This window comes from Phacochoerus africanus, chromosome 7, assembly GCF_016906955.1.
Source record: "Phacochoerus africanus isolate WHEZ1 chromosome 7, ROS_Pafr_v1, whole genome shotgun sequence".
In the NCBI taxonomy this organism is placed as follows: Eukaryota; Metazoa; Chordata; class Mammalia; order Artiodactyla; family Suidae; genus Phacochoerus; species Phacochoerus africanus.
Genome location: NC_062550.1, coordinates 20,098,608 through 20,123,832, shown reverse-complemented (window position 1 = coordinate 20,123,832; position 25,225 = coordinate 20,098,608). Strand labels below are relative to the sequence as shown.

The 25,225-nt window shown below is 51.5% G+C and overlaps 1 protein-coding gene across 1 annotated transcript; it reads left to right on the top strand.

Moving 5' to 3' along the window:
* Window positions 1-377: 377 nt before the first annotated feature.
* On the top strand, window positions 378-15,680 carry KRT82 (keratin 82). The gene is made up of 9 exons (XM_047786692.1): window positions 378-857; window positions 3,092-3,300; window positions 6,241-6,301; window positions 6,889-6,984; window positions 7,899-8,063; window positions 11,024-11,149; window positions 13,179-13,399; window positions 13,742-13,773; window positions 14,326-15,680. Exons 1-9 carry the CDS (start codon window positions 453-455, stop codon window positions 14,553-14,555), a joined length of 1,545 nt encoding a protein of 514 aa, XP_047642648.1. The 5' UTR covers window positions 378-452; the 3' UTR covers window positions 14,556-15,680.
* Window positions 15,681-25,225: the final 9,545 nt, after the last annotated feature.

The following is a 25,225-nucleotide window of genomic DNA, read 5'->3' as shown; positions in this document are numbered from 1 at the left end:
GGAATAGAGCCTCCTCAAGCACATCTAATTTGGCCTCTAATCTCAGAGCAGCAGGGTGTATAATTCATCTCCACCTCCCACCATGAAAGGGCATGTAGTCCCAACTCTCCCTTTCCTTGAGGCTGAGCCACTGAATGGGCCAAACACATCTGTCTGGTTGGCCCCTTTCATCACCCCCATAAACAAGGAAAGAGGACAAATAGGATTTTTATGGGACCCACCAGCCTTGACCACTGGCTCCCACTGTGCTCTTTGCTACCCTAATTATCCACTGCGATACTTAGCAGCTACCCATATGCCAAGCTCATTAACCTGATTTCATGGTGATTGGGGGTTTGGCCCAGCTCAGCGCTCCATCCCTTACCAGATAAAAGGGTGAGGCTGAGCTGACCTGATCATTCCCACCTCCGTCCTTCTGCCAGGGCCCCGTCTCTCTGCCTCTTGCTCCTACCATGTCGTGCCGCTCCTTCCAACAGGGCTCCAGATGTGGCAGCCGGAGCTTCAGCTCCTGCTCAGCCGTCCTCCCTCGAATGGTCACCCACTATGCAGTGAGCAAGGGGCTGTGCCGGCCCGGGGGCAGCGGGGGCCTCCGTGCCCTGGGCTGCCTCGGCTCCCGGAGCCTGTGCAATGTGGGCTTCGGGAGGCCCCGGGTCGCCTCCAGATGTGGCCTGCCTAGCTTTGGGTACCGAGTGGGCACCGCCTGCGGGCCTTCTGCCTGCATCACCCCCGTCACCATCAATGAGAGCCTGCTCGTCCCACTCGAGCTGGAGATCGACCCGTCGGTGCAGAGGGTGAAGAGGGATGAAAAGGAGCAGATCAAATGCCTCAATAACCGCTTTGCCTCCTTCATCAACAAGGTAAGAGGGCTCGCCCAAGGGTCCTGAGAGGCAGTTAGTGCCTTGTAGCTGCCCCAGGGGAGCAGGGAGAGACTGACAATAGTGAGGAGGTCCCATCCTGGCTCAGTAGAGACAAATCTGACTAGTTTCCATGAGAACGCAGGTTCAATCCCTGGCCTCACTCAGTGGGTTAAGAATCCAGCATTGCCGTGAGCTGTGGTGTATCACAGACGCAGCTTGGATCTGGCATTGCTGTGGCTGTATCATAGGTGATCAATGGCTGTAGCTCCAATTAGACCCCTAGCCTGAATCTCCATATGCCGCAAGCTTGACCCTAAAAAGACACACACACACACACAAAAAAGACGTCATGGTGGATCCATTAGCCTCTCACCCCTAATCACTGAAACCTCCTTAGATCATGCTTTGTTTTTGTTTTTGTTTTTGTTTTTGTTTTTGTTTTGGTTTGCTTTATAGGGCCTCCTGCAGCATTTGGAAGTTCCCAGGCTAGGGATCGACTTGGAGCTGCAGCTACTGGCACAGCCACGAGGGAGTCAAGCCATGTCTGCAACCTACACCAGAGCTCACGACAATGCTATATCCTTAACCCACTGAGCGGGGCCAGGGATCGAACCCACATCCTCATGGATACTAGTCAGGTTGGTTACCCCTGAGCCACAACAGGAACTCCTTGCTAGTCCTTTTTTTAATATGTCCTCTCTCTCTGGATATCATCTGATAAAATCACCAAGGGGGCCTGAGGTTAGACTACAGGAGGAACTTCCAAAGCAATGTTATATACTGAAAGGAGCAACCAAAGAGACAGAGACCTGCCTTTCTTGATGAGCCTTTAAAAAAGGAACCAGCTTCTGAGACCCTTGGGGCTGAAGTGACCCTTTGGCACTGTGATCCTGGAATATGCCATCAGCTCAGGCTGGGATGAGGAGAAGGTGGAACAGCCAGAGCTGGGGACACAAAGTGGCCATGACCAAAATCTTACATCTGTCAACCCTGGAGCCACAGCTCTGAAGGGCTTCAGTAAAGGGTGATGCTGCCTTTGGAAGGCACTGAACTGGCCTGTCACCTCAGCTGCTCCTGGCCTGTCCCTAGACCCCAGGGAGGCTCCTGGGGTGAGGACACATGCCAAGTGCTGAGCTAGTGTTTCTGGTGACCCCAAGTTCAGGGCTGGCAGTCAAGAGACCTGGACCCTGGAACTGGCTCCATTCCTGACTGTCACCCTGAGGTCCTCTGCAAACCACTTACCCCCCAGCCTTGGGGACCCTGCTGCCCAGGGTGGGGAGGGGACAGTGATGGTGGAAGAATGACAGGAAGTAATCTATGCAAAAGTGCTCCTTAAAGGAACTAGTTTGAGGACGTGGGAACTGTTAAACGCCTTTGAAAACTCATTAAGTTGTGGTTGTAAACTCATTCCAACCACATGGGCCCGACAGCAGGTACATCACAGCACCTTCTGGGAGGCTGAGAGCCTCCTAGTGATGTGGTCATTGACACACACGGGGCAACGTTAGTCTCTCCAACATTTTCTTGAGAGACGGTGAGCAAGCTGCAAAATCCGAGGGTGAGGACTGGAGCCCGCATGTCCCCTGCCAGTGACTATGGCCCAGCTATCGCTCAGCTTCTCCTAACCCCAGTTTCCAAGCCAAGAAAATGAAGGAGGTGGGCCAGCTGCCTGCCACATCATTGTGACAGGGACATGTTTTGACTCAGCCATGCAGGATGGGACAGAGTTGCTCAGGGCGCTAGGACCAAGGCTTTGAGCTTTCTCCCCTGAGCACCCCTGGGCTCTCATCGAAGAAACCCCAATTCCCGGCATACACGCTAGCTTACACTAGTAGGAAGGTGTACCAAGGTCTCCCCATAGGACTGAGAGTGGGACATTTAGGCAGCAAAGTGAGGCTTGAAGGGCTGGGATGCCTCTGCCCAGTTACAGGGCTCGGGGGAGGCAGGCAGGGCTGGTAGGAGGACACAGCCAGGCCTCTTGGGGAAGCGCTCTTTCCACTGCAATGTGCCACCCTGGGTGGGAGGTGGGGTCCTATGAGGTGCCCCAGGCAGGGGAGACACAGAGACACAGCCTCAGAGGCCCATCCACACACAGTCACTGGCAGCAGGAAGCAGAAGTGTGTCGGGAGTAGGAGTCCAGACGGACTCCGCTGCCCCCACCACCAGCACTTAGCCTCGCCAGCTGCAGTCCCCGTGGTCCCCACCACTCTGTGACATCCTATTCTTGACGGCAGGTCCGGTTCCTGGAGCAGAAGAACAAGCTCCTGGAGACCAAATGGAACTTCATGCAGCAGCAGAGGTGCTGCCAGAACAACATCGAGCCCATCTTCGAGGCCTACATCTGTGCTCTTAGGAGGCAGCTGGACTGCGTGGCCGGGGACCGGGCCCGGCTGGAGTCGGAGCTCTGCAGTGTCCAGGAAACGCTGGAGGCCTACAAGAAAAAGTGAGTCTGCTCTGCTGCCACCTCATGGGGGGTGCCTAGGGCAAGTGACAAACAATCTGGGCGCCCATGTCCCATCTATTAAGTGGGAAGCCGAAAACTTAGTTCACCGTGTGGGAGCACAATTATGTGGGATAATGTAGGCAGAACATCGAGGACGATGCCCACCTGGCACATGGTAGGAGGGCTGAGATTGGGGGCTTGTGTCTTTTTTTTTAGGTAATTGTTTTACTGGGAGGTTTTTGTTGGTTTTTTTTTTTGTTTTTTGTTTTTTGTTTTTTGTTTTTTGCATCCAACTAGAAAATTTTAAACTTACAAAATGGACAGATTTTCTGCAGTCTAGAATCATAAATAAAATCTAGGAGTTTTATTTCACTCTCAAATATGACATAGAAAAAAATGAAATAAAATGCCACACAGCTAATTTTAAAAACTACAAACAGCAAAACAAGCAGGCAAATAAAAATGAAAATAGAGAGTTCTCAGCAAGAGAGCTGAGAGCCAGGCTGATTTTAAGTCTAGTATGTCCAAGGAAGTCTCAATTTAGACTTTGTGTCAAGATTAAATGTTCTATATTGGATTACCGCTGACTTACAATGTTGCATTAGTTTCAAGGGTACAGCAAAGTGAATCAGTTTTATATACACATACATCCGTTCTTTCTCAGTGTCGTTTCCCATCTAAATTATTAGAGAATAGAGAATTTGTCTTCATCTCCCTCCCACCACCTCCTTCCTCTCTTCATGGAAAACAAGTTTTCTTCTGCCGTTCCTGGAATTCCAGGGCTCTGCCCTACCACCAGTTCTCCCTCAGCTTCCATCAATTGCTCTGCAGATCCTGAGCACTTCTCATTCCCCAAAGAGATCCCCAAACCCTCCTCCGTCCCCGCTTGGGCTTCCACAGTTCCTTCTTCCTGATAAGCCCCTTTGTCTTTCTGCCTCCTCCCATCACAGCAGCCGGAAGTCATCACCACCAGCCCCCACCCACTCTTACCATCACTTCCTCTGTCTCCCTATCTCCCTTTCAGTTCTTTGTGGTTAAGGTTATGTAGCTGCCTAGACTTGCCCTCCGGAAGGGCAGCTCCAGACCCGACTCACACAGCAGAAGTTCGATGATAAGCATACATTAAAGGAGAGCTCACAGGCCAGTAGATTCAGTGCTTCTTGCAAGAAGCTAAGGCCCAGATCAGTGGCCTCGTGGTCCTGGGTGGCCTGGATGGATCTCCTGTGTTGCAGGGGAAGGGTTAGAAGAGCCGCATCTCCATTGACAAGAGACAGTGTGAATATGCTGTGAGCGAGGTTCAGTGGAATGAAGTCACGAAGCAGGGCAGGAGACACACGCTGCAGGTGTCAGCCACATGCCTGCTGGGGGCCAGACGCTGTGCTGGGCAGTGTGGCTGTGATAAAGTTGGGAAAGTCTGGTTCCTTCCCTCAAGATGCCCCGGTCCAGTCAGCACAGACCTCCACGCATGCACACCAACAGGTACAAGATGTTACAAGGCACAAAGAGAGAGGAATTCCAAGGGAGTGAGAGAGCAGAAGGAGCCCAGGAAGGCTTCCCGGGGGAGGTGCCATTTTGCTTAGGGCCTTGAAGGTTATGTTTCATTCCAGTGGTTTCGTATCAAGGAGGAGTCCAGAATAGACCTCAGAAAAGGATATGGAAAAGGAGCAGGTGACAAGGAAGGATCAGACCATGTCAAACAAGAGGAGACTACCTAAACAGACTGTGATGGGCAAGATGTGGCAAGGTCGAGGATAGGGTGAGGCCAGCCCTCTAAGCAGGGGTGATGCTTTTCCTGATGAGTAGGACACAAGATGGGCAGGAGTTGTTTTGCAGCTCAAGATGACGACTTTGGATTTTTAAGGTGGGGCAACAGGAGAAGGCTGAGAGTAGATGATATTTTAGCAATAAGAGCAAACACACATTCTCCAGCACCAGGCACTGGCCTGGTGCTTTGCGGACGTTAACTTGGGTGATGGCCAAGTCATTTGCCCACAGTTACATGATGAGCATGGGACAGAGCTGGGATTGAAACCCAGACAGCAGGCTCGGTGTCCAGCGCCTGCACCAAGCCAGAGTTCTGGTGAACGGGCATCAGGAAGCACAGGGAGCTTTTGAATGGTTCGAAACTGAACCATTCAAACTGAACTGCTCATCAAACTGAGTCATTCCAGGCAGACGGAACCCTCTGACCCCGATTCCACTGCCTTGGGGGGCAGTGTGTGGGCGAGGAGCTCCTGTGGAGCCTAGAGGAAGTAGCCGGGCTGTCTCTGAGGATCTGGTAAAGCGGGTAATTGCTACCTCTGTAAGTGAGCTCCAGGCACAGCCCAGGCTCAGAACTCTCTTGGCCAGAAGGGGCCCAGGGTTGGCTGGGATTTTAGTGACTGCAGCCAATTCTCAGAACCACTCAGGAAAGACAGCTCTGCCAGCAGCAGGCAGCCCCCTCTTCACTACCTCCCCAGGGGAAATCACTGGATGAAGTAAGCTTCCTCAGCAGCAAGAGAGAATAAAGGTAGCTTTAAGAAGGACTTCCCAGGAGTTCCTATTGTGGCTCAGCCGGTTACGAACCCGACTGGTATCCATGAGGTTGAGGGTTTGATCTCTGGCCTTGCTCAGTGGGTTAAGGATCTGGCGTTGCCATGAGCTGTGGTGTAAGTCACAGACTCGATTCAGATCCCATGTTGCTGTGGCTGTGGTGTAGGAGGGCAGTTGTCTCTCTGATTTGACCCCTATCCTGGGAACTTCCATATGCTGTGGGTGTGGCCCTAAAAAGACCAAAAAAAAAAAAAAAGAAGAAGGACTTCCCAGAGAATGTGGCCTGGAGCCTCCTTGGGGCCATCAGTCAGTGAGAGACACATTTACCCACAGAGCCTCCTACCCTCAACTGATGCCAATACCTTTCCAAGCGCAGCTAAAACATTTCTTTCCTGTCCATGCCACCAGATATGAAGAGGAGCTCTCCCTGCGGCCCTGTGCTGAGAATGAGTTCATTGCCTTGAAGAAGGTGAGAAAACATGGCCCAGAGAGGGAGAAGGCCCCCCTGAGCTGGCCCAGCAGGCCTGGGGCCACTCAGCCCTGAACTGGGTCCAAAGGTGCCTGCAGTCCCCGGTGCCAACCCCTCAACCCTGGGAGAGGGGGGGCCAGGCTCCACCCCTTGCAGAAGGGCAGTGAGTGGCCTGGCCTCCTTCTCCCGGCTCGTGCGAAGGGTTGTCTTTGCACCTGCCCAGGAAGCTGGAGAAGCAGCAATTGCCAAATCAAAAACAAAACTCTGATGCACATCCCCAAAGAGGAAAACCACTGTGATGCTCCCTCCAATAGCTTGGTGTTTCCTGGTCCCGGGTCCACACGGGGAGCTCTCAGGAGCTGCCCTCAAGGCTCCTTGAACCCCACTCCCTCAGGCTTTCCCCATCGGGAGGCCAGGCCCAGGCGTGGGGTCCTGGGGCTGGGGACCCCTCTCTGCATCCTTGGCTTTGTCACCCCTTCACTTCCATGGGGGCCTGAGGATGGTGGAACTTGTACCTGCCACCTGCCTGCCCCCAGCTTGTCTGGGAGGTGGCCCCTAGGTTATGGCTGTCACTGCTCTGGCCGCAGGATGTGGACACGGCCTTCCTGAAAAAGGCTGACCTGGAGACCAACACGGAGGCTCTGATCCAGGAGCTCGACTTCCTGAGAAGCCTGTATGATGAGGTACCTACAGCCACAGGTGTCAGCCAGGGGACAGTGCTGTGGGGAGGACAGGGTGGGAAAGCTCCTGTCCAGTAGGTACGTTTCGGGGCAGGCTGACTTAAAAGTGAGCACGTTAGAGTTCCCCCTGAGGCTCAGTGGTAATGAACCTGACTGTTATCCATGAGGATGTGGGTTTGATCCCTGGCTCTGCCCAGTGGGTTAAGAATCCAGTGTTGGAGTTCCCGTCCTGGCACAGTGGTTAATGAATCCAACGAGGAACCATGAGGTTGCGGGTTCAATCCCTGGCCTCGCTCAGTGGGTTAAGGATCTGGTGTTGTTGTCATCTGTGGTGTAGATCGCAGACACGGCTTGGATCCAGCATTGCTGTTGCTCTGGTATAGGCTAATGTCAACAGTTCAGATTAGATCCCTAGCCTGAGAACCTCCATATGCCATGGGTGCGTGAAAAGACAAAAAAAAAAAAAGAAAGAAAGAAAGAAAGAAAGAATCCAGCATTGCCACGAGCTTCAGTGTAGGTCACAGATACAGCTCGGATCAGGTGTTGCTGTGGCTGTGGTACCTCTCCAATTCAACCCCTAGCCTGGAAACTTCCATATGCTGCATGTTTGGCCCTTAAAAAAGAGCAAACAAATAAATAAAAAAGGGAGCACCTGAAGAAGTGCGAGACAGCTGCTTCTCAGGCAGTGAGCCTCCCAGAAGTCCGGACCTTGCATCCTGGGTCTCTGTGTACGTGGAGCGTGGGGATGAGGAGCAGGTTGGGGATCGAAGGCCAGGACAGCTAAGCAAAGCCCAGGCAAATCTACTGTGGGAAGGTCAGAGCCAGACCTCCGCCTGTCCTCCTCCCTCCCTCCCCCACTTTATCCTCAAAAGAGCCCGTCTATTCTCCCCGCCTCACCCCCGGTCCCCCTCCCCCAGGAGATCTGCCTGCTCCAGTCTCAGATCTCAGAGACCTCGGTCATTGTGAAGATGGACAATAGCCGGGAGCTAGATGTGGATGGCATCATTGCCGAGATCAAGGCCCAGTACGACGAAATCGCCAGCCGCAGCAAAGCGGAAGCAGAGGCCTGGTACCAGGGCCGGGTAAGGCCCAGGAAGGGCGTGGTGGCGGGAGGCAGGCGGTGCGGGGCATGGGGTGGGGGGGGAACCTCAGACCCACCCTCCCCCAGGAAGTGGGTGAGGAGCGAATAGTGACAGGCAGCCCCATAAACCCCAGCCCCTGTTGTTCTGCCCGGCCCCAGGCCAGGTCCCCACAGGGTGAGTGAGAAACCCCCCAGGCCTGTCATCCGAGCTCCCCAGCTTTGTTCACCCACAGACTCTCAGGAAGCACTTCTCTAAGGAGCCTTCAAGGAGTGCTAATTGGCAATGATGGCAAAGAGGGCTCCAGGCTTCAAGGCGTGGGAGGAGGCTAATGGCATGGAGTGGCTGCTAATGGTAGAGCCAAAACAGTGATTAAGGTAACCCCAGATTTAGGTAATTAGGGGCTTGCCGGGAGGGCAGTCGGTGCCCCTGAGGGCAATTTGATTTAACAAATATGATCATCTCAGTCTCAGCTGCCCCGTCTGTGAAAAACACCATTCATTCATTCACTCATGCACTCATTAATAACTGTTTACTGAGCATCTATCCTGCTAAGCACCTTCCTAGATGCCAGAGATCCAGCAGGATAGACAGCCATCCCTGCCTTCATGTCACTTTTATTCTAGAGGAACGGGTGGGACGGATAAACAAAATAGAAGTACCGTGGATGTCAGTTAGACACGTGCTACAGAGAAAATAAGTCAGAATGAAGCGTAGGGAGTGTGGTGGCAACGGCTTCTAATAGGGTGCCAGGGAAGGGTGGCCTTCCTGGGGGTGTGTGACACCACGAGGATACTAAGTCAGACCATCCCTGTCCTCAAGGAGATCACAGCCCACAGGAAAGAAACCTGTTGCCAACCAAACAGAAATACGAGGCAGCTGAAGTCAAGCAGCAGGCTGAGGGAGTGTGACCAGGATGGAAGCAATAAATTGCAACTGGAAAGGCAGAGGCTCTGGCATTTGATCGGATCTTGGAGGCCAAGTGGGATTGAAATACACAGAGCAGGGGGGCAGCCTACGTCTGGCTGAGGGCCATCGGGAGCCAGCAGGAGCCAGGCCAAAGAAGGATGAAAGGGAAGTGCCCCAGGGCAGGAAGCACCATGAAGGCGATGAGGCTGGAGACAGGGGGGCAGAGCTGCCGAGCTGGGCTAAAGTGCTTTGGACTATTTACTGAGGGCAATGCCTCCCACCCCTCCCTCTCCGGGAGTGCCCCCAGCAATGCTCTGACCTTTGTCTGGAAATTCTTGGTGATCAAGGTATCAGACACTGGCCTAAAGTCAGTGCCCTGTGACTCAGTCTCTGGCCCATCCACAGCCAGGGCTCACTCCGGCTGGCCCCTCCTCTGGTTGCTCTCCTGAGCCACCCATCACTGTGGTGGCCTCAAGGAAAACAACACAGTTTCCCATCCTCCTAAGTCAGAACTAGAAAGATAACTCTATTATTTTAAAATTGCATTTGGGAGGTCCCTGTTGGCTCAGCCAGTTAAGGATATGGTGTTGTCAATTCTGTGGCTTCAGTCACTGCTATTGCATGGGTTTGATCCCTGGCCCCAGAACTTCCACATGCCATGGGTGTGACAAAAAAAAAAAAAAAAACCTGTATTTAGCTGTGAGGATCAGAAATCAACAATAATAATAATAATAGTAGTTAAAACAAATGTTTTTGGTCTTTTTTAGGGCCACACCTGCAGCATATGGAAGTTCCCAGGAGAGGGGTCGGATGGGAGCTGCAGCTGCCAGTCTATGCCGTAGCCACAGCAACTTAGGATCTGATCCACATCTGCGACCTACCACAGCTCATGGCAATGCCTGATCCTTAACCCTCTGAGTGAGGCCAGGGATTGAACCTGCATCCTCAGTGATACTAGTTGGGTTCATTTCTGCTGAAACAACAGGAACTCCCAGTTAAAACAAATTTGATTTTTACTTTTTTCTCAAATATCTTGAAGTACAGAAATAGACTGTCCAGAGGTAACACCAGCATTCCAAGTCACCATCAGGAGCACAGCTTCCTTCTAGCTTTCTATTCTGCCATTCTTAACACACTGCTTTTATCCTCATGGTGTCTTCATGTACCAAGATGGCTGCAATACCACCAATATCACATGATCATTCCAGACAGAAGGAAGAACAGAGGGTAATAGGAACATGCCAGTTGAGTCATCCCTGACTTTAAACGGCTTTCCTGGAAGCCCTACCAAGCAATGGCCATAAACCTCATTGATAAGAAATATCTCTTATTTGGGCTTCTGTTTGAAGAAGAGGAAAATGGATATTGATTAGGCAACTACAGGCTTTCCCACAATAACCAAAGAGAGTGATTTGTGTTTATCCCTTGCTTTGCATTTTCTATGCAAAACACTCCCATCCATTATATGCAGGAAATGTAAAGCTGGCTGATATTTTTAAATCCATTAATGTAATCCATAACATACTATTCAGAAATTAGATCCAAAGTGCAAAGGTCAAAAAAAAAGTGTTAAGCCAAGATAGGGAGGAATGTTTCATTGTGTTTTCAATTGTTTTGAATGAGAATGTGCAAACATATTCACCCTGGGGGGCAGACTGCTGCTTCCTTGGTCCTTGGTCTGTTAGGTGCCCCAGGCTGAGCACAGAAACCCCCCCTCCAAGGTCCAGAGCAGGGATGGAGCAAAAGGGAGGGAAGTTCTGGGGCAGAGAGAAAAGGATGCGACACAGAACTCCTAAACAGAGGAGAGGAGCTTGGAGCTTAGAGAATTTAATAAGCCCGAAGGTTAAAGGTAAGAAGGGAATAAAGAGCAACCTGGAAAAGGACCCCAAAATGGCCCGGCAATGGAACAGGAAGGGCAACAGAATAAGCCTAAGAATCCAGAGAGCACCTGAGCCAGGAAATCAGGCGAGAAGAGACTCAAGACAGTGGGGAAAGGGGGCTGGGAGGGGCCACAGCGCAGCGCCCAGGTTCTGACCTCCCAGTCTGTCTGGCAGTATGAGGAGTTGCGACTAACAGCTGGGAACCACTGTGACAACCTCCGCACCCGCAAGAACGAGATCCTGGAAATGAACAAGCTGATCCAGCGGCTGCAGCAAGACATTGAAAATGTGAAAGCCCAGGTGAGGCCATCACAGGCTGACTCCCATCACAGGCTGACCCCCATCACAGGCTGGTCCTGGTTGTGAGGGGCGTGCCCATCCCGTCCCCCAACCCCTGCCACCGGGAACCCTGCTATAGAGGGAATACACTTTTGCTACCTCCCATAAGAAGGAGACAGCCCTTTCTACAAAAGAGCTGACCCCCGGCAGAGGCAAGGTAACCTACTTTCATCATGATGAGACAGCAAGTGTGCTTCAGTAAATGGGAGTATAGAAAAGATGCTTTCCGGGAGTTCCCATTGTGGCTCAGCAGTAACGAAGCCGAAGTATCCATGAGGATTCGGGTTCAATCCCTGGGCTCACTCAGTGGGTTAAGGATCTGGTGTTGCCATGAATTGTGGTTTAGGTTGCAGATGCAGCTCGGATCCTGTGTTGCTGCGGCTGTAGCATACGCTTGCACCTGTAACTCTGATGCAACCCCTATGAACTTCCATATGCTGCATGTGCAGCCCTAAAAAGGGGGGAAAAAATAAGAAAAGATGCTTTCCTGGCCCCTTCCAACCAAGATTCTGTAATTCTACGATCCTGAAATTCAAGGTGACTCTGCAGAGTTCATAAAATCAGACGGCTCCGTTCTCCTAGGCTAGTGGAAACCAAGCAGGAGCTTAAAATCTACTAGCCACAAAGAAATTTCTTGGCATATCTAAGGTGAAACTCTCTTATCTCCTCGAGGTATTATAGCCAGGAGAACTGGGCCCAAGCCCCCAGAGGAACCAAATGTCACAATCCTAGAGTGAAACCCACAGCACAGTTGAATCCGGCAGGTAACCATGACTATAGGAAAAACTCACTCTTCCTCCTGTGTCCCTCCATTCCTCTCCCACAACCCCATTCACACTTTTTTTTTTCACTTTTTGCGTTTTAGGGCCACAGCTGTGACAAACAGAAGTTCCCAGGCTAGGGGTTGAATCGGAGCTGTAGCCACCGTTCTACACCATGGCCACAGCAACACCATATCCGAGCCACACCTGCAAGCTACACCACAGCTCTCAGCAATGCCAGATCCTTAACCCACTGAGCAAGGCCAGGGATCGAACCCACATCCTCATGGATGCTAGTTGGGTTCGTTTCCACTGCGCCACAATGGGAAAGCCCCACATTCCCACTTCTGACACCAGTGGTGTGGAGGATTTTCCCACGCCAACCAGCTCTGCGACACCAGCTGAGTATTCTACAATTTAACTCATTTATGTCACTCCCTGGAAATAGCAACGGATCCCACAGCTTAGGGCCTGGCCCCCAAGTTTCACATGATGCCCCCACTTCAGATGCCTATCCCAAGTCCAGGTTGTGACTAATTGGTTATATAGCGGAGGTTTCCATGACGCTCCTCTTTCCCCTGCCTTGGGTTCCATTAATTTGTTGGAGTAGCTCACATAACTTACCATTTTATTATAAAAGGATATGATAAGGGATAAAGATGAACACCCAGGTGGAAGAGATGGTTAAGGCAAGATATGTGGGAAGGGGATGGAGCTTCATGTCCAGGCCTATACCTTTTCACCAACACAGAAGCTCTCCAAATCATCTACTACTGGGATTTTTATGGAGTCTTCCTCGCATGATCAATTATTAACTCCATTTCCAGCCCCTCTCCCGTCTCCAGAGAATGGCAGGGTGGGCTGAAAAATTCCAAGCTTCTAATCATGGCTTGGCCTTATTGGTGACCAGCCCCCGTCCAGAAGCCCACCTAGCGTCATCCTATTAAAACAAAGACATTGCCAATACCCAGAAAATTTTAAGGGATTTAGGGACTCTGTGTCAGAAATTAGAGTCAAAGTCCAAATGTTAAGACAAAGGATGCTCCTAGTGTGCTTATCACTTAGGAAATTACAGGGTATGGGGGGATCTCTGTGCCAGGAACCAGGGCAGAGACCAATATATATTGTTTCCCATTATCTCACAATGACCATGTTCTCAATGTTCTTCTGAGAGTCAGCCCAGGACTCCGGGGCCCCCAGTAATGCCTTTCTGTTCCCTCTCTCCCCAGCGCTGCAAACTGGAGGGTACCATAGCTGAGGCTGAGCAGCAGGGCGAGGCGGCCCTCAACGATGCCAAGTGCAAGCTGGCGGGGCTGGAGGAGGCCTTGCAGAAGGCCAAGCAGGACATGGCCTGCCTGCTCAAGGAGTACCAGGAGGTGCTGAACTCCAAGCTGGGCCTGGACATCGAGATCGCCACCTACCGGCGCCTGCTGGAGGGCGAGGAGCACAGGTAAGTCAAGAATGGGCTCCAGGTGTGTCTATTCTCCTGCCCTCTGGTTGCTGCTGCTGCCGCTGCCCATCACAGCGGTGGAGAATCCACAGCGGCATGCAGTCTGCAGACCCTCCTCATTGACAGGATCCGTGGGGCGGGCAGGAGGAGGGGCGTGCCGCGCAGTCCTTGGCCTGTTCCCTGATGCAGTTCTCTTGTGTTTCCTTTTTTTTTAATAATGATTTTTATTTTTTTTTTCCATGATAGCTGGTTTACACTGTTCTGTCAATTTTCTACTGTACAGCATGGTGACCCAGTGATAATGTGAGTTCCCTTGTGTTTCTTTTTTCCTCTCATCCCCAGGCTGTGTGAAGGCATCGGGCCCGTGAATATCTGTAAGTAGATGAGCTGTCATGGGGTGGCGTTGGGCGGAGCGGGGCTGGGGTCTTGGATGCTGATCGACCCAGTACAGACAGACCACACCGAACCTTAGCGTGCCTCTCCCACCCCAAAGGAAGAGTTCTGTCTGCCTGGAAGCTCCTGGCAGATGGAGAGGCTCTCTCTCAGGGCCACCTGAGTCTATGGGAGTCAGAACCAGGAGCAGACACGCAGCACGGTCCCGGTGCTTCAGGTCCCAGAAGCTACCAGGAACCGTAGAGACAGAGAGATGCTTTTCTGGAGAAAGAGGACTTGAAGCAGCCTGAGACAAATAGAAACAGAGAGGGTGATGCAGAAGATAGAGCTCTAGGGAAAAGAGGAGAAACACGTGGGGAACGTTCCAGCAGTTAATGTGGCTAGCGTGGGAGACGTGGCTTTGGTAGCTGGGACGGGGGTGTCCTTAGGGGTGAGTGGCAGCAGGTAGGCACAGGGCCTGGTTGAGATGTTTCAGGGCAGGGTCCTTAGAGCCCACGGTGCAGGGCCCTGAGCCTCCCTTCCTGTTCCTGCAGCTGTGAGCAGCTCCAAAGGCGCAGTCCTCTACGAGCCGTGCGTGGTCAGCACACCCGTGTACTGTCCAGGGGGCCCCAGTGTCCTCAAGAGCAGCGGAGGCTGTAGCATGGTGGGCACCGGTGAACTCTACATCCCCTGCGAGCCCCAGGGGCTGCTCAGCTGTGGGAGTGGGCGGAACTCCAGCGTGAAGCTCGGGACTGGGGGCAGCCCTTCCTGCCACAAGTGTTAGGACAGCCCCAGAAGGTGGAAGCCCAGGGGACAGGGCACCAGCCCCCCAGCCAGGGGTGTTGCCCTCCCACCAGGGTTGAAGACAAGGCTCTTCCAAAATCCCCCCATCCTGTACTGACTGAAGGTTTCTATTGGGTTTTCATGGGAGCTGCCGCTCAGGTATTTCCAAGGGTCACTTTTCACTTAGCTGTGTGCAGACCCCGAGCTAGGCCCTGGGGTAGGGGTGGGATGCACAGAAAGAAAAGGCACCCCCACCCTGAATCCCTGACATGCTCACAGTCAGGCTTTAGGGGGACCAAGAGAAGGGCAGTGGCCCCCAAGCCCTTCTCTTCCCCGTGAGAAAGCCAAAGAAAGGGACACATCACATCACAGTCCGCTTTGTGGATGATCTCATGGAACATTCCTTACACATCCAGCCTCCCACACCCCTGACCTCCGCTGTCTCTTACCTCCGCTGTCAGGCACCTAAGAAACGTGAACTCCTTTTAACGCCCACCTAATACATGCATGATTGCAAGTATCAAAAGGAGATACCTCAAAATCCCATTCCGAATCCCAACGCCAAGTGCCAGGATTTCAGGATCACTTGGGACCTGCCAATGGTTAGCACACAGAATCAAGACGTGGTCTTGGGCAGTAAATTTACCTGCTCAGGTGTGTGGCACTTGCCCTTTTGAAAATATGTATTTTTCCTGAGCTCACACTGGCACCTGATGGCTGAGAAATGCCCAGCACAAAGGCAAAGGACATGGAGTATTTACTGAACAAAGGGACAATCAAGAGCTGACATTATTTGTTCAATGGGATCAAGCCCCACCCCCACCCTCTGTACCTGGCTACCCTGTCCTGCTCCTTCTCCCTGGAGTTCCTCTCGCTTTGGGTCTGATATAAACAGGTCTTCCTGGCTCCAGTGATGCAGGGCTCCCTCAGCAGACGTGGGGGCTCTGGCTCATGAGCCATGGGGGAAGAGGAGGTGCTGGGCTGACCCCACCTCCCCAGAGTCCCCCTTCATCCCCTCACCCTTGCACAGCACTGTACCTGCAGAAGCTTCACCCACCCAGGGATCCATGTCTCTGCCATGAGCCTCTGGGCTTGTCTATTCCCAATAAATTGACTGTTCACAGGCTACCAGAATCAGGATTCTTCACCCCGCTCTGTGAAGGGCAATGAGGGGAGACTGATGAACAGCCTTTGGGGGCTGGAGGATCGGGGAGTTGGCAGCGGAAATGGAGGTTATTACACAAAGTGGAAAACTCCATAGGAGTGATGGGCAAGTAGCCTGTGGAATAAATGCGGATCCATACAGATCACGCTTAAAACCTGTACATGGCACCCCAAGAGCATGCAAGTCACTTGCACATTGAAAACCACGGGTCTCTTCCCCATAGGCATCCCCACCACATGGTCCCTGGCACGTGTCCTAGAGAAAGTCCATGGGACCCCCTATCACATCTGTACTTAGCAGCCTCCAAGCCCGGGCTCTGCCTTCCCTTCCTCTGGACTGTGTGTACCATGTACAGGCCTGGGGAAAGCAGGGAAGATGGGCAGCAGCCCAGCTAAGGAGAGGGACCGAGAGATGAGACTTGGTGGCATCAGTTCCACCCTCTGTGGGGTCCTGATACCTTCCCTTGCTGCCTCACTGATCCCCTATAACGACCCTCCCACCACCACAAACTCCCCCCTGTGGTTCCTGTCCCCTAAGCATTGGGGCAAAGCCATACCCACTCAGGGTATGGCTCCTGTGCCAAGCCCTGCATTAGAAGCTGGTTATACAGAAGTGACTATGCATCCTGTGAACCCTGGAGGGACTCTGCCCCACAGAGGAGTCATAGTAATGAAAGCCAGAGAAGATGGGAGCGACAAGAAAAAGCAACTCATGATAATGCCCAGCAAGGGGTCAGAGGGAGGTTCCCAGAGAAGATTGCAAGGTCAGGGTCTGAACGGACAAGGATTACAGATCTGCAGGCAACAGAGTCCAAAGGGCCCACCCGCTCGTGTTCTTACTCACTCAATATATTTATCAAACACCTGCTATGGGTCAGGCCACCCAGGGGCTGGTGCCACAGTGGTAAACAAGGCAGCCCCAGTCAGGGCATATCTACCAGGAGGGACAGCAGACACAGGATCTCGAGCCCATGGTGGGGGCAGTAACCTGGTGCAGCCACTTTGCAAGACAATCTTGCTTTTCCTCAAAATGGTAGACAGAGTTACCAGGTGGCCCAGCCATTCCACTCATAGGTTTGTACTCAAGAGAAAGAAAAACATACATTCATGCAAAAACTTGTACGTGAAGTTTCATTGCAGCACAGTTCACAGTCGCTAAGAAATGGAAATAACCCAAATGTCCATCAATGGATGGATGGATCATCAAATTTTGGTCTTTCCACACAGTGAAATATTATTCACCCATAAAAAGGAGTGAAGTCCCAATACAGGTTACAACGTGAATGAACTTTGAAAACATACGGTAGATAAAAGAAGCCAGACAGGAGTTCCCATTGTGGTTCAGCAGGCTAAGAACCCGATGTAATGTCCATGAGGATGTGGGTTTGATCCCTGGCCTCCCTCAGTGGGTTAAGGATCCAGTGCTGTGGCAAGCTGCTGCATAGGTCACAGATGTGGCTCGAATCCAGCATTGCTGTGGCTGGTGTGGGCCGGCAGCTGCAGCTTCATTTCAACCCCTTTGGGAACTTCCATATGCCGCAGGTGCAGGCCTAGAAAGAAAAATATGGAGAATCCAGACAGAGGGACCACATGTTCTATGATTCCATTCGTATGAAATTCCAGATTAGGAAAATCCACAGAGACAGAAAGTAGATCCGTGCTTGCCTAGGGCTGCAGGAAGGAGAAGATGGCATGGGGGGCGGGGGACAGCTAAAAGTTTCTTTATGAGGTGATAAGAATTTTTAAAATCAATTTTGCTGATGGTTGTACATATCTGGGAATATACCAAAATCACTAAACTGCACAATTAAAAGTGAGTGAATTATATGATATGGGAGTTACATCTTAATAAAGCTGTTTCTAAAAAATGGGGCCTTGGGCCCAGTGCATGCCTTTGGGGCTTGCAGCCTGGCCAGTGATGCAGACCTGGAACAAGAACCTATAGATGCGGAGTTCCCATCATGGTGCAGTGGTTAACGAACTCGACTAGGAACTATGAGGTTGCGGGTTCGATCCCTGGCCTTGCTCAATGGGTTAAGGATCCGGCGTTGCCGTGAGCTGTGGTGTAGGTCACAGATGTGGCTCAGATCCCGCATTGCTGTGCCTGTAGCGTAGGCTGGCAGCTACAGTTCTAATTAGACCCCCAGCCTGGGAACCTCTATATGCTGCAGGAGCGGCCCTAGAAAAGGCAAAAAAAGACAAAAAAAAGAAAAGATAAAAAGAAACTATAGATGCAAGGTTTGTTGTGAAGGAGGACATGACTAAGGGTCCTGCCCTAGTCACAGGCCTTGGGAGAGTCCCCAGAGTAGGGGCAGGCAAGCTGGAGCCCGAAGGCCAGCAGGACTGAGAGGAAGCAAGGAAACACAGAGGGGGCTACAGGCTAGGGATCAGCAACTGTGAGCCTGAGTGCACAGAGTCAGGCAGGTGAGGCTGGCCATGTAAGGGACACACATCCACACCCAGGGAAGGAGGGGACGGAACAGTGGGGACCTCACAGCCTTGGTTCCCACTTGAAGCCCTGTCACTCTGGACCTAGGCCTAGAGCCACCCAAGCTCCTCACTGATTAAAATTAAAGCTCTGGAAACTACAGGGACACTCTGGCCAGGAGTCAGCAAAAGCCCAGATTCCAAGAGCCCGCCCACCCTCTACCCGTAGACGACAACCCACTCCAGGCCCAGGAACACCTCAGGGGAGCAAAGGAGGAGAGGGAGGAAAGACTCCCCCATCCTCATGCAAGGTGGGCTTGCTCACCATCAATTTGGGAATTCCTATTCCACAGTGGTCCAGCCCCCTCCTGCCCCCCACCTCCCGCTGCGCCTGGGGGAGGGAGGCATGTCTGGAACCACCCACAAGGCAGACACAGTCCAATAGTGAGGCACCCCAGCTCAGACCTGGACGTGAGCTAGAGGTCCTGGGGCACCCCTCCAGGGCCTCCACCAGGGGATCCCCCTGAATGCTGTGCAGCCCTGCCCCCAACGTCCCTGTCTCCCCAGGGAGACAGGCAGGACGAAAGTGCCTCCTGGTGGTGGCCTGGCTGTTCATCACTCACGCAGGGAAGCATCTCCTGTGCTTCTCCAGGGACCCGCCCTGCACTGGGTGCTGGGATTACAGGGAGGCTCAGGCCCCAGCCCTGCCCTGGGGAGGAAGGGAGAACCGTCTGCGTGAGGCCTCATTGCATCCACAGGGCCTCCAGAATCCAGATCCCAGCCCTTTCCAGAGCGCCCCCGTGAGGACAGATGGAGTACAGCCCAAGAAGGCCTGGGGAGTGGGGGAGGACCCAGAAGGGAGCCCCCTGTTTCTGCATCTGTCTCCCCAGAATATCTACCATTTCCTGGTCCCTCTTCTCACCAGGAGGCCCTTCCTCACCCCACTGCCCCCTCCCTCAGGTGCCCTCTGCTTCTCCCCCAGGCTCCCCAGGACCCTTTCTTAGTCCCAGTCCCATCAGCGGCCCCAAGAGGACCCACTAATGCCACTCTCGACTTGGGACTGAGGGACATGGCAGCAGAGATGGAACTGTGGGAGTTCCCGCTGTGGTGCAGTGGGTTAAGAATCCAACTGCAGGAGTTCCTGTTGTGGCTCAGTGGAAATGAATCTGACTAGCATCTGTGAGGGCGCAGGTTCAATCCCTGGCCTCACTCAGTGGGTTAAGGACCCAGCATTGCCATGAGCTGTGGTGCAGGTCGCAGACACGACTCAGATTCCACATTGCTGTGGCTGTGGCTGTGGCTGGCAGGTAAAACTCCAATTTAACCCCTAGCCTGGGAACCTCCATATGCCACAGGTGCGGCCCTAAAAAGATAAAAGACAAAAAGAAAAGAAGAAGAAGAAGAATCCGACTGCAGTGGCTCCAGTCACTGTGGAGCTGTGGGTTTGATCCCTAGCCCTGCACAGTAGGTTAAAATATCCAGGGTTGTGGAAGCTGTGGCATAGGTTGCAACTACAACTTGGATGCAATCCCCCGCCAGGGAATTTCCATATGCCTTGGGTGTGGCCATAAAAAAAAGAAGAAAAAAAAAGAAAGAAATGGAACTGTGAGCAGAGGAGGAGAATTTAGGGTTACCATGTCTGATAGAAGGTCCCAACACCTAACCTAGATGCCGGGCTCACATCAGCAAGGTTTGTTGAAGCAAAGTGACCTGCACGCCTACAAGCAGCATCATTTCACCCTGACGGGTGACAAGTGTGTAGGCAGGTGAGGCATTTGGGCTGAACCTGAAAAAAATCATTCTGCCTGAAAGGGTGGGATGTGCCCAAGCAGGGGGTGGTTTGTCTGTCCTGGGAGGTGTTCAGATTCTGTCCAAGCATCATTAGTCTGACAGGGTTGGAAGGTTTCAGCCTCTCCCCATCATCCCCTTCCTGCTGCTGCGGGACTCCTGAGCTTCTCTTGTCACCGGGGCAGGTCTCAGCTTGAACACCTCCCAGTGCCTCTCTCCAGCCCAAACTTGTCCCCTGGCCAAACGGAAACACTCTTAAGAAGGCGGCTTTTTGCAGAGGCTTTTCATCACCTGGGATTTCCCTGTCCACCTCCTTCCCTCCCACATGCTCACACATACACAGACACAGATAGACAGACAGACAGACAGACACACACACACACACACACACACGTGCACACACACACACTCACGCATAGTCGCAGCATGCCCAGGGTTCCCAGGCTCTGCTCAGCCAACCAGGACAGCCCCCTCCCCTCCCAACCCCTCCTCCCCACCTTCCCCAACCTCAGCAGCCCTCCCCCACCCCCCATGCCGATAGCATCTCCATGAGCCAGCAATGGGTCTACATTAGCTCAGTGAGGAGCCGCGGCTGGGCTCAGCCAGCAGATCTCAGGATTACATCCAGCCTGACTCCCAACAGGAAGAAGAAACTGTCAGAGCAGCAAAAGCCCCAGCTCAGAGTTTCCAGGGCAGCTCCTCCCATCTCCCCACCTGCCACCCCCTAACAAACGGCTGAGTTTGTGTTATGCATCATCTGGCGAAATAATGCCTCAGAACTATAAACGGCTGATGGCGACAGCTCATCCCAGGACAGGGGTTATGCTTGACTGGGCTCAATTACCCCCACCCCACCCAGCCCAGCCTGAGACGTGGGGCAGCCCCAGAAATGGCTGGTGAGGAAATGAGGCCACAGCCACCAGAGCGGGAGGGAGGTGGGATGCTGGACGGGAACAGAGATGACAGCTTAGAAGTGAAAAGGAGATTTGGGCAAAAAAGAGACGGGAAGGGGCAGAGGGAAGAAAAGATGGATGGAGGGAGGAAAGAGAGCAAAGGAAAGACATAAAGGACAATAACCATGCCACGCACCACACAGCATCCACTCCAGACACTTTCATGTGTAACCCTGACATCCTGCGCAGTTGTTATAATTCCATTTTACAGATGAGGAAACTGAGGCTTGGAGAGGTTAAACAATTTCCTTGGGTCACTGGTATACCATGGAGAGCACGCATTTGCACAGTGATAATAAAAGGCGACAGACTTTTAGTTGGATGTATCATTGTTTTTAAGTTCTCTACAGACAAGCACCCCTTATTGCCTCCCCCCAAAGACAGCCACTGCTGAACCCTTGCGGCACCACCAGCCAAGGTCACACTGTGGACTGGTGACAAAACTGGGATTGAGGAGTTTCTGTTGTGGCTCAGCAGTTACGAATCCGACTAGTATCCATAAGGATGCGGTTCAATCCCTGGTGTCGCTCAGTGGCTTAAGGATCCGGCATTGCTGTGAGCTGTAGTGTAGGTCATAAGTGCAGCTCGGATCCCATGTGGCTGTGGCTGTGGTGTAGGTTGGCAGTTGCCGCTCTGATTCGACCCCTAGCCTGGGAACTTCCATATGTCATGGGTGTGGCCCTAAAAAGCAAAAACAGAACAACAAAACAACAAAACAAAACACTGGGATTGAACCCAGGTCCATCTGACTCCAAGGGCTGGGTCAAGTCTTCTGTCCCCAGCCCAGCATACTTGTGGTGTCCTCCATGCCATCCCTCCTGCTCCCCTCCCTTTTTCCCCTCCACAGGTGTCCTCAGTCCCCTTCCTAGTCTCCTGGACCCACTTGCCTGACCTCAGGGGAGGGGGACGCCCTTTCCTCCAAGCAGCCAGACTCACACCCCAAGAGGCTGGAGCTGCAGGGCAAACTGGGTGGGGCCCCACTGAGCTCTTGAGTTTCTGCACCATCATCACCTTCAGGGACATTCTTGTCCATGTTGGAAACTGGAATCTCCTCTTCCTGAAATACCTATGAAGCCAAATGCCCAAATTCCTCTTCTTTTTGGCCCCCTGCTTCTTTCCCCCTTTCCTCCTGCTTTTAATCTTTGCAGGGTCTTCATTCATTCCACAAAACTATGTAACATGCTTACCACGTGCCCCACTCTCCCAAGCAGGGGACACAGAGGAGAATAAAAAAAAAATGTAGAGCAAGAGTTCCCATTGTGGCACAGTGGGTTAAGGACCTGGTGTAGCCTCTGCAGTGGCACGGGTTCAATCCCCGGCCTGGGAACTTCTATATACCACGGGTATAGCCAAAAAAAACAAAAAACAAAAAAAAATAGACAGCAGTGCCTGGACCTTATATTATATGGGAAAGCCGACAATAAATAAGTAAATCCATGTAGGAGGGGATCTCGGATGGTAAGAAGTGCTAAGAAGGCGGTGGGAGGGCTTTAAATAGAAGGTGACCTATGAGCAAAGAACTGGAAGAGGTGAGGGACTCAGCCATGTAGCTATTTGAGGGAAAAGAGCTCCCAACAGGGAAAAAAAAAATAAAAGCAAATGGGAAAGTGAGCAGTTTTCCTACCTGTTTGATGGACACACAGGAGGCCAGGGTGGCTGGAGCAGGGTGAGCAGTAGGCTGGACAAAAGGACATGAGGTTCATGAAAAGGGAGGGCAGACTGTGTAGAATCCTGTGTGGCATTTACTCTGAGCGGGATGGGAAACCACTGGAAGGGGTTCACTTAGAAATGGCATAACCTGCCATGTTTTTTAAAGGACCGCTCTGACTGTGGTGTCAAGAAAAGACAGAAGGGGCAATGGAGGAAGCAGAGTGACTAGCTGGGAGAACACTTCAAGAGATCCTGTGAGGAGTGATGGGCTTGGGCCAACATGGTAGCAGCGGGGTGGTGAGAAGCAGTAGGAGTCCAGATATATTTTGATGGATTCAATGTGGGATATGGAAAAAGCTGAGGAATAAAAGATGACTCCCAGATTTTTGGCCTGAACTATGGCAGGGATAGTGAATCTGGCAAGTGGAATGTATTTCATAGGAACAATCGATCCGGAGAACGGTTTTGGACAGATTAAAGTTGAGGTGCCTCATTGATATCCAGATAGAGATGTTGACCGAAATATATATGTGGGCCCAGAATGGATGTCCAGGGTAGAGATACACCTCGGCAGTCATCAGTGGATAGATGGCATTTAAAGTCATGAGGCTCTATGATGTCACCAAGGGAACAAGTGTAGATAAAGACATGAGCAGATACAAAGGCTGAGCCCAAGAACACTATGGTGTGTAGAGGCTGGAGATATGAGGCGAAGCCTGCTGAGAAGACTGAAAAGAAGCAGTCAATAATACGGAAAGAAAATCAGGTGAACGTGGTGTCTAGAAACTAAAAGAAGAAATCGTTTTGAGGGAAGGGAATGAGCAACTATGTCAAATCTTGCTAAGTTAACTGAAGGCTGAGAACAGAGCACTGAATTTAGCAACATGGAAGCCTCTCCGCAATCTTCATGAGAGGTATTCTTTTTTTTCTTTTTTTTTTAGGGCCACACCCGCTGCATATGAAGGTTCCCAGGCTAGGGGCCGAATCAGAGCTACAGCTGCCAGCCTACACCCCAGCCACAGCGACACCAGATTGGAGCTGAATCTGCACCCTACACTGCAGCTCACAGCAACTCAGGATCCTTAACCCACTGAGCAAGGCCAGGATGGAACCTGCATCCTCATGGATACTAAGATTCATTTCCACTGAGCCACGACATGAACTCCCAAGAAGCATTCTCTTATAACTATGTTTCTGCTTCTTCTCTCTTTGGAAATACACCTGATAGCTGAATCTATGGAAAATAGTAGTAAAACTAGGGCAGAGGAAAACTTCCTCAACTTGATTAAAAAAAAAAAAAACTACAACTAGCATCATACTTATTGCCGAGAAACTTGAAGCTTTCTCACTAAAAATCAGGAATAAGGCAAAGATGCTCCCTTTTCAACACCAAACTGAAAATCTTAGCTAATGCAGTAAGACAAGGAAAAGAAAGAGGTATAGAGATTGGAGAGGAAGAGAAGAGTGAAGACCCGAGCTGGATAGCTCCAGTCAAAAGCACATATCCTTCCGAGTAGAATCCCAAGTAAGCATCCAATCAAACACAAGTTTTCCCCAGGCACAGACAAACAGGATACATCATATCATTCGCTAGACTACAAAAAGGCAAACACCTGTCTCTGGGTCCTGAAATATCTGGAATATTGATAACAATGATATCAATACACAGTGGCTTAGAACTTTTCATTTTCCACCCAGCTGCTTATTGGTTTGTGTCTCTCCATCCTAACCAAAGATTCATCAAGAAGGCAAGGAACCTGTACAGACAGGATTGTAGATCAGCCTTAATGTGTATTTGGGGGAGGGGGGAGCTCAAAATCGTGTGGTTAGCTTTCCACACAGATATAAGGCCACATCATTGCATGTTCCAGCCTCAAATTATGCCACAAAAGTATTGACTGGTGGAAGTCCTCAAGATTAATCTCCCTCTGCCACCATCTTTTTTATCTCTGTACATTTGGCACCAAGTACATTACCTGGAATAGAGTGGGCACCTGGTAGTTGTTGAATGAATTAATGATTGAGTGAATGAATGAATCTACTTGGAGTGTCTCAAAGCAGACATGAATCTACACTAACCCAAATGAGCTTTACTAACTATTCAGTTCTTATGCAAAAAGTGAAACCAGATCATAGAGGATAGATGAAACACGGCAAATGGCTTCTGGATTGTTTAATCCATCTACAGGGATGCAATAAGCTATAGGCTCATCATTTCTTTCTTGGAGCTATGCAGACCCTGCCTCCCTTCCGCACACCCCTCACCTATGTAGGGGATTGAATCTATATAGATGCCTCCCTTACAAGCCTCTAGCTGGAGCTGCTGCCATCCTAACTTTCTGGTGGTTAGCCACACTTAAAGTGGAAAGTCTATTGGATTAATGACCAAAGCAAATTAATGTCCCCATAATGGCAATTACTGAGGACTTGCAGGGAAAATAGGACCATAATGTTTATGCATTTATACGTTTTTAATGTTTATAGGTTGGATGTTATGGCCCTGATCCTGAGGAGAATAGGTGTGTCTGAGATTAGCTCATTGCGAAGTAGGTTACAGGCATGAAGAGTTTCTGCTAACTACCCAAGCTCATAAATGCTTCCAAATGGCTTTTTCTTCCTTTTTATGGGGCCAACCCTCAGATCCCCACACACATAAAAGGGGCGAGAGGGATCGACTAGCCTCAGAGGG

What these genes read in the sequence shown, in the direction of transcription:
- KRT82 (XM_047786692.1), top strand. Translation starts at nt 453, where the DNA reads ATGTCGTGCCGCTCCTTCCAACAGGGCTCCAGATGTGGCAGCCGGAGC. An exon ending in CTGGAGGCCTACAAGAAAAA is followed by an intron (nt 3,301 to 6,240) that starts GTGAGTCTGCTC and finishes CCATGCCACCAG; the next exon opens with ATATGAAGAGGAGCTCTCCC. An exon ending in TGAGAAGCCTGTATGATGAG is followed by an intron (nt 6,985 to 7,898) that starts GTACCTACAGCC and finishes CCCCTCCCCCAG; the next exon opens with GAGATCTGCCTGCTCCAGTC.